This window comes from Danio rerio, chromosome 16 (genome assembly GCF_049306965.1).
Source record: "Danio rerio strain Tuebingen ecotype United States chromosome 16, GRCz12tu, whole genome shotgun sequence".
Taxonomy (NCBI): Eukaryota; Metazoa; Chordata; class Actinopteri; order Cypriniformes; family Danionidae; genus Danio; species Danio rerio.
In genome coordinates, this window is record NC_133191.1 from 57150988 (window position 1) to 57160000 (window position 9013).

Here is a 9013-nt window from a genome sequence, read left to right on the forward strand (position 1 = left end):
AGCCCAAACGGTGGCGTCATTACGGCCAAATCCCAGCTTTAGTTTGTAAATAAAAGGCCTTCCAGTGCAGTAACAGTAAACCCCCATGGGAAGCAGCACAGAGAGAGACAGCTTGTGAAGGCGACTCGTCTCATCTTACACTAAAAAGCCCATAAAGAGGTGCTGTAGATGCACAGCAAACACACTTTCCTGTGGATGATTCTGTGTGAAAGTAGGAGACATTTCAATGTGGAGACGCTCTGAACGCATTCTGTGTGCAAACTCAGAGCTGACATTATTAGCCTGCAGCACATAAACAATGGCCACACAATTAGGACATGAATGCTGGCTTACAACAGATCACATCTGAGTTTGTAGGATTATTTGAGATTTCTTGCACCACTGAGAAATGTGATTTTGGTGTTTCATCCCCACTTTCCATCTTCTATATGTATTAATATGTATATACATTCATTCATTTTCTATTGGCTCAGTCCCTTATTTATCAGGGGTCACCACAGCGGAATGAACCGCCAACTATTCCAGCATATGTTTTACGCAGTGGATGCCCTTCTAGCACCCATACACACTCATTCATACACACAAACTCATACACTATGGCCAATTTAGTTCATCAGCTCCCCTATAGCGCATGTGTGTGAACTGTGGGGGAAAGCAGAGCACCTGGAGGTGTATTTGCAGTGAGATTTCTCTGACCTCTTTGGCGCTCCGGATCTTCTCCAGGAATGTGCAGAGCTCTTTGGTCTCGGCGTACAGAGCTCGACACACCGCCTGATAGTGGCTGTGAGCGTCTGCTGGAGATGGCAGGTGAAGCGTGCACAGCTACAGACAGAGAAAAACACACACCAGTTCATTCAGCTATATATATATATATATGCACACACAACAGTTACAAAATAACTTACGATAATGCTCCAAAAACTAGTATACCCAAATTTATGTTTTAGAAAAACATTAAATGCAAATTAAAAAGAGAAAAAAAATCAAGGGAAGCTAAAAAATTGAAAAATTTTGTTGACATTTTGTAGGTCATATACGTGACAATTCAAAAAGTTGAGATGCCAAACAAGAGCCTATCTATTCATTAAGGTGGAGCTATCAGTTCTTTAGGATGGGGCTATCCATTCTTTCGAGCGGGGGTATCAGTTCTTTAGGAAGGGGCTATTAATCCATTAGGGTGGGACTATACGTTCTTTAGGGTGGGGCAATCTGTTCTTTAGGGCGTGACTATCAGTTCTTTAGGACGGGATATTCAGTCCTTTAAGGTGGGACTATCAGTTCTGTAGGGCGGGATCATCAGTTCTTATGGGCGGAACTATCAGTTTTTTAGGACTGTATTATCAGTACTTTTGGGAGGGGCTATCAGTCCTTTAGGCCAGGACTATCAGTCCTCTAAGGCAGGACTATCAGATCTTTAGGGTGGGATTATCAGTGTTTATGGGCAGGACTATCAATTCTTTAGAAGGGGATTATCTGCCTTTTAGGGCAGGGCTATCAGTTCTTTAGGGTGGGACTATCAGTTCTTATGGGAGGGACTATCAGTTCTTTAGGACAGGGGTATCAATTCTTTAGGGTGGGACTATCAGTCCTTATAGGCGGGACTATCAGTCCTTATGGGTTGGACTATCAGTTCTTTAGGACAGGATTATCAGTCCTTTAGGGTGGGACTATCAGATCTTTAGGGTGGGACTATCAGATCTTTAGGGCGGGACTATCAGATCTTTAGGGCGGGACTATCAGATCTTTAGGGCGGGACTATCAGATCTTTAGGGCGGGACTATCAGATCTTTAGGGTGGGACTATCAGATCTTTAGGGTGGGACTATCAGATCTTCAGGGCGGGACTATCAGATCTTTAGGGTGGGACTATCAGATCTTCAGGGCGGGACTATCAGATCTTCAGGGTGGGACTATCAGATCTTTAGGGTGGGACTATCAGATCTTTAGGGCGGGATTATCAGATCTTTAGGGTGGGACTATCAGATCTTTAGGGCGGGACTATCAGATCTTTAGGGCGGGACTATCAGATCTTTAGGGCGGGACTATCAGATCTTTAGGGCGGGACCATCAGATCTTTAGGGCAGGACTATCAGATCTTTAAGGCGGGACTATAAGTTCTTATGGACAGGATTAACAGTTATTTAGGATGTGATTATCAGCCCTGTAGGGTGGCGTTATCAGCGCATGTTTCATTTCTACTCTGCCTTTATCCATTCGTCAATCTTTTTTTCAGCAATTCAATATTTAATCATTTTGTTAGCAATGCCCATCTTCCAACAATCCAATTCATTCCCAAAGGATGAAACCATGCACCGTGCATAATGCAAAGACCTAGTTGAAGATATTTCTTTTATTTGTGTAACTTAAAATTTGTCAATCAAATTATAAAATTAATTAATAAAATTAAATATGTGTAAATTTGTTTTAATTTAGGATTTAGTTATATTATATTTTACCTTCACAAAGAAGCATGCAGATATAGCCTGATAAAAGTACATCTTTCCATCTACTGTAAAATGTCTTCAATCTCATTTTGTTAAAAAAAATAATCTAAAAACTTGTGAATCAAATTGAATCATGAGTGAATGAATTAATAACTACATCCTTATGTTCAATTATTCAGCACTTAGATGTTGATGTAGTGAATGTTTTTGACATGAGGATGGGTCAGAAGCAAACATTGATCTGTGCTGCAGCATATGAATGTGTCATTAATGAAATAAATGGACAGAAGGTGTGGTGAGTCACTCTTGGCTTCATACTGACAGCAGTCTGTGCATTTTGCAGCCCATTAGTGCAACTAAAATATCAACACATTACTTAAATACATGCATACTGAATGAGTCCGTCATGAAAATGCTGCTATTGCTAGTGTTTCCACGGATTTTACATTCAGTTTAATGTTAAAGCAGACTGATATAGCCTGTCAACAATATTCCCAGAAAACTAACTGCAGAATAAACACCTGTAAACGTATATGACCCTGTCAGTTCTCCTAATCTCTTAAGCAGGGGTCACCAAACTTGTTCCTGGAGGGCCGGTGTCCTGCAGATTTTAGCTCCAACCCTAATCAAAAACACCTGAACAAGCTAATTAAGGTTTTACAAGGTATACTTGAAACACCCAGGCAGGTGTGTTGAGGCAAGTTGGAGCTAAAACCTGCAGGGACACCGGCCCTCCAGGACCGAGATTGGTGACCCCTGCTCTAGAGTAACATCTCCAAGTTCGGGTGAAACAATTTGTCAGAAAAACTTCAGCCTGACTCCATCTTTTAATAATACTATGAGACATGTTTAATTTAGTAATTTTAATTTGTAATTTAGAAGTAAATATTAAATGGCATATAGAGGTTTTTGCATCTGAACTCTTCAAACATGAAAATATAACAACATTTTTATCATAATTTTCTTTTGGGAAATTTGGCCAATTGAATGATAAGATAAATTCAAATATTATAATAATAATCCAACTTTTGGTCTTTCAAACCACCTGAACAACCTTGACTTGACTATGCGCCTATTTAATTTAACTTAATAAATTGTATGAAGAGATGATTAATTAATAATATATTTGAATAGCAGTTAAATAATTAATAGCAATACATATATATAAAAAAAAAAAATATATATATATATATATATATATATATATATATATATATATATATATATATATATTAGCGCTGTCAAAATTAGTTCGTTAACGCATGCGATAAATTTTTAATAATTAACGCGTTAAAAAAAATTAACGCAATTAACGCAGTTGCAGGTTTTTTTTACTTCCTGTTGTGGTGGACGTGTGTTTAACATGCAATAAATGTGGATAAGACCAAGGAAGCACTTATTGAAGGCAAGTTTCAGTATAAAACAATTAGTTGCATCACAGGTTATCCAGAGTTTCATGCAATTTCGGGTGTTTCATTTGAAACTTTCGACTTCTGTTGTAAGTTGATACCGCATGACGAACCGAAAGAAAATCCTCCGCATTTCGTGACTCGGTGTTCCTTTAAGATAAGGTTCCTTTTAAGGCTACATGGCAGAATTTTAATGAGAGTATAATCTTAATCATATTAAAATCGGAGTATTGGTGTCTTATGTGAATGTACTCAGAACGTCTCCGGTGAAGTCGTGAGCTGTCAAAGACAGGGCATTACTCTGCCTTTCAGCATGAGCCCTCCAAGTTTAGCGTGTTTCCTCATTAAACACAATGAAAGCATCTGCTTCGCGTTGTTGTGTCAGAATCCTTGTGAAATACAGTAATACTTTAGGACGCTTAGTTTAAGCAAATTTGATGAACGTGATCATGCGTGTTGAATCTGAGGGGAGTCGCTCCAGTATGGAAGGCCGTTGGGGCCAAAATATGAAAGTAAATCAGTTGCGAAACTCGAGAGCTTGCAAATGTAAATGTGAGCACTTGTGATAATAATATTTGTATGTGTAGGTTGAAATGTACACTTACAGCTCTGATGTGAACAGCTGAAATCCTCGATTTGCACACACACACAACAATCCACACACTTGTGTTTTAAATTGGAAGTTGCAGATTAATAGTTGTGTATTTGTAAAATGTCATTCACAAATACAAAGTGACAGACACACGTGTGCACGGCAAATTTGATTGCATCTTTGCTCTACAACCACAGGTCGGTACTCACAACCTCTCAGATTCGTCAGTACAACTACAAATCTCCCGCGCTCTGACTTTTGCTACACATCTCCCGCGATCTCTGTAGCAGAACTCATCTGTGCACTCGCAGATGCAGAGGCGTGAGCAGCGCGGGGCGGGGCAGGTGTAAAGCTGTTTGATTGGCTGATGCCTGACCAATGAACAATGCCAGCAGCCAACAGGACTGAGGTGCAAAATAATCATTTCCCACGATTATTTCATTAGTTAGGGTTTATTTAAACTCTTTTCTGAAGAGATTCTTGATAAAAATCATAAATTCTGTGGAAATGTACATACCAGTAAAAGAGCAGCAAAGCCAGTTTATTGGCTAGAGCCAGCCAATGAGATGGGGCGTTTCTGTTTGTCAGCACACAGGGCAGCTCACGTTGTTGGAGGCCTCGAGCAATCAGAGGGTAAGTTATGATTTTTAATAATTATCTATATGTTCAATACTGTTAGCTAAGCTAAGGACTGTGCTGGGTGCTTCTCTTGTTTGTTTCTTATATAAGAAAACAGTTATGAGTTATCTAGGAGCTGCTTTCAATCATGTTATATGGTTCTAAAGATACGATTCAACCCACATGAAATAAGAAGTTGTAATAGTATTTATAGTAAATAATATTACGTTTTTGAACCATACTAACTATAATAAACTGTATTATACTGTATATATTGCAGTATCTACAACTTTGTTAATGAATGCAACAGCACACTGTAGTATTAACTAGCATGAACTTTAATTAATTGAAGTATACTTTATATGTAAAACCTAATACATTTTAAAGCAGTTTCATTTCTTTCTAATTTATACATCTACATCCATTACATCTGATTTAGGTCCACAACTTGCATCCTTCAACATGATATGTGTGTTCAAAGGAAGAGCAACTAGGTGAGGGAGACAGTGTCCATCGCTCGGCTGAGGGTCCACTTTGAGCATCTCATCTGCAGGGTTAAGCAACATAAGCTGAACAGTCATCATCTCTCTCTATTACAGCGAGCATCAACCAGCTTTACACAATGGCTTGCTTTTTGCCCATTAGTTAAGGCTTGAGCAAAGGATTAAAGAGGAGATAACATTTGATGGGTAATGATGAAGTTGGATTTACCACCTCCATCTCATTATGAACAAGGAAAAACCCTGAAATATTTCAATACAAGTAACTAGACATTTGCGCTGCACTTATTTGGACTGTAAATTTTATTTGACAAATTACATTCCCTTACAGAACAGGTGTCAAACTCAGTTCCTGGAGGGCTGCAGCTTTGCAAAGTTTAGTTCTAACCCTAATTAAACACACCTGATCAAACTAATTGAGTCCTTCAGGTTTGTTTGAAACTTTCACTTAAGTGTGTTGAAGCAGGGTTGCAACTAAAAACGTGCAGGGTTACGGCCCTTCAGGAACTGAGTTTGACACCCCTGCCTTACAGTAAAGTGTAAAAATACTACATTAAACAATTATCAAAATAAAAGTTGTGTGTGTGGGTGAGTGTGTGTTTTGTTCAAATCTGTAGTCATCTTGGCAGGTAAAAAGAGAAAATAAATGGTCGGCTTCCTCTTGAATGATCTGAATCATTTTGAAGTGTTTGTAGATGAGCTGGATCATCATGTCATCTTTAGCATAAATAACATCCTATTCAAGCTATGCAGCTTCTCTGAGTTCCTCATCGACTTGAAACATGCTGATCTCTCCTGTCACTCCATTCTTACAGGAAACTGAGAAATAACCTATAGTTAGTAACGTTCATAATTAAAAAAGTGATATAAAGGACACACTGTACACAAACATGTAAATAGATAGATGGATAGATAGATATGATGCAGGTTATAATAACAAAAACCGGTATGATCTGTAAGAAACTGAAACGCCTAGTGTTATTTTTAATTGCTATTAATGTGTGCGTGTGTGTAAATATACTTCAATTCATTAAAGTTCATGCTAGTTAATACTACAGTGTGCTGTTGCATTCATTAACAAAGTTGTAGATACTGCAATATATACAGTATAATACAGTTTATTATAGTTAGTATGGTTCAAAAACGTAATATTATTTACTATAAATACTATTACAACTTCTTATTTCATGTGGGTTGAATCGTATCTTTAGAACCATATAACATGATTGAAAGCAGCTCCTAGATAACTCATAACTGTTTTCTTATATAAGAAACAAACAAGAGAAGCACCCAGCACAGTCCTTAGCTTAGCTAACAGTATTGAACATATAGATAATTATTAAAAATCATAACTTACCCTCTGATTGCTCGAGGCCTCCAACAACGTGAGCTGCCCTGTGTGCTGACAAACAGAAACGCCCCATCTCATTGGCTGGCTCTAGCCAATAAACTGGCTTTGCTGCTCTTTTACTGGTATGTACATTTCCACAGAATTTATGATTTTTATCAAGAATCTCTTCAGAAAAGAGTTTAAATAAACCCTAACTAATGAAATAATCGTGGGAAATGATTATTTTGCACCTCAGTCCTGTTGGCTGCTGGCATTGTTCATTGGTCAGGCATCAGCCAATCAAACAGCTTTACACCTGCCCCGCCCCGCGCTGCTCACGCCTCTGCATCTGCGAGTGCACAGATGAGTTCTGCTACAGAGATCGCGGGAGATGTGTAGCAAAAGTCAGAGCGCGGGAGATTTGTAGTTGTACTGACGAATCTGAGAGGTTGTGAGTACCGACCTGTGGTTGTAGAGCAAAGATGCAATCAAATTTGCCGTGCACACGTGTGTCTGTCACTTTGTATTTGTGAATGACATTTTACAAATACACAACTATTAATCTGCAACTTCCAATTTAAAACACAAGTGTGTGGATTGTTGTGTGTGTGTGCAAATCGAGGATTTCAGCTGTTCACATCAGAGCTGTAAGTGTACATTTCAACCTACACATACAAATATTATTATCACAAGTGCTCACATTTACATTTGCAAGCTCTCGAGTTTCGCAACTGATTTACCTTCATACCAAAACGTCTGCAGCGCGTTGTGTGTCTGTCTGTGTGTGTGTCTGTGTCAGGGGTGAAGTGAGCGACGTATCTGAGTAGGGGCGAGAGGGGTGTGCAATGTATTTAACGACCGGTTTGCAAGAAATTATCATTCATTTGCGGGCATTTGGGAGTCTCTGTGCACTTGCGGGATACTCCTAGTCTTAGCAACTGGATGAATGTAAAGGAGGATTAAGCAAAATTGTTTCTACTCTATAACTAATGTTCTCAACTCACAGCAATAAAACTTTACAGTGAGTGCAACAGTTTGTATTCTCTAGTTTATTATTATAATTTTTCATTTTCCATATCTGCAATTCCTGTATTTTGGCATTTTTTTGCAGTCCACTTAGAATCCAACATGGAAATCAATGTTTTCTTTATTGGCATTAATTGTTCTGAAATGTAAATGTCATTAACATGCCTGTGTTTTAATTTCTGTAATAAATATGGCTGTCAAGCCAGGATCTTGATGGTTTATTGTGGGTATGTTGTTTACATGAAGAAATCTGTGCTACAAGTTAAACACAAATTCTATTAAACAATTATATTTTGAATTTTAATTGTATTAAACAATTATATTTTGAATTTAAATATGTTTTGTCTTACGTTTACATTAATTTTACATTTAAATAGCCAAAATTAAAAGTTTCAGTATTTTAAATGCGATTAATCGCGATTAATTTTTAAAAAATTAAAAAAAAAATATATATATATATATACATACATATATACATACATATATATATATATATATATATATATATATATATATATATATATATATATATATACACACATACACATACATACATATATATATATATATATATATATATATATATATATATATATATATATATATATATATACATACATATACACACATATACATATATATATATATATATATATATATATATATATATATATATATATATATATATATATATATATATATAAACAATATTATTTCTTGGCAGGGATGTGGGGGGATTTTATTCACTCGTTCCTGGTCCCCACCAATGTTAAGTGCAAACCTACACCCTTGCAGTGTACAGTGTATTTGTCACAGTATTTAAGCATCTACTCCAAACACAGTCTCTGTTGTTGGTGCCTCCAGTGTAATATACCTTGATGATGTCACGGTAGCCGCGGATACGGGAGGGGTGGGCGGAGTCCTCCTCTTCTTCCTCAATAGCGGCGTATCCTTCATCAGGACAGCAGTCGCTCTCTGTGTCTCCGACATTAGTCATGAGGTCGATGAGTTTCTCGAGCGGCGGACTCAGCTCTCGCTCCTCGTTCTCCTTCAGTCCATAATCCAGAGCCTTGTAGATCATGATGCCCAGAGACT

At 37.6% G+C, this 9013-nt stretch overlaps 2 protein-coding genes and 1 long non-coding RNA gene across 5 annotated transcripts in view; 1 reads left to right on the top strand and 2 right to left on the bottom strand.

Moving 5' to 3' along the window:
* The window catches only part of azin1a (antizyme inhibitor 1a), a 124801-nt gene extending 120071 nt beyond the window's left edge, over positions 1-4730 (bottom strand). Inside the window, exon 1 of the mRNA XM_073924955.1 lies at positions 4458-4730. The gene's annotated coding sequence lies outside the window, so the exon portion shown is untranslated. The remainder of the gene's footprint in view (positions 1-4457) is intronic.
* spire1b (spire-type actin nucleation factor 1b) overlaps positions 1-9013 on the bottom strand; it is a 74829-nt gene that overhangs the window by 38964 nt on the left and 26852 nt on the right. For all 3 annotated transcript variants that reach the window (XM_073925544.1, XM_073925543.1, XM_073925545.1), the window contains exons 4-5: positions 8793-9013; positions 697-822 (exon numbers count right to left, since the gene is read on the bottom strand). The exon at positions 8793-9013 is cut by the window's right edge and continues 7 nt beyond it. In XM_073925544.1, the coding sequence (XP_073781645.1) occupies positions 697-822; positions 8793-9013 (347 nt within the window). The remainder of the gene's footprint in view (positions 1-696; positions 823-8792) is intronic.
* On the top strand, positions 4930-6209 carry LOC141378107 (uncharacterized). Its single transcript, XR_012391798.1, has 2 exons — positions 4930-5077; positions 5502-6209. It is a non-coding gene; the product is annotated as an uncharacterized lncRNA (long non-coding RNA).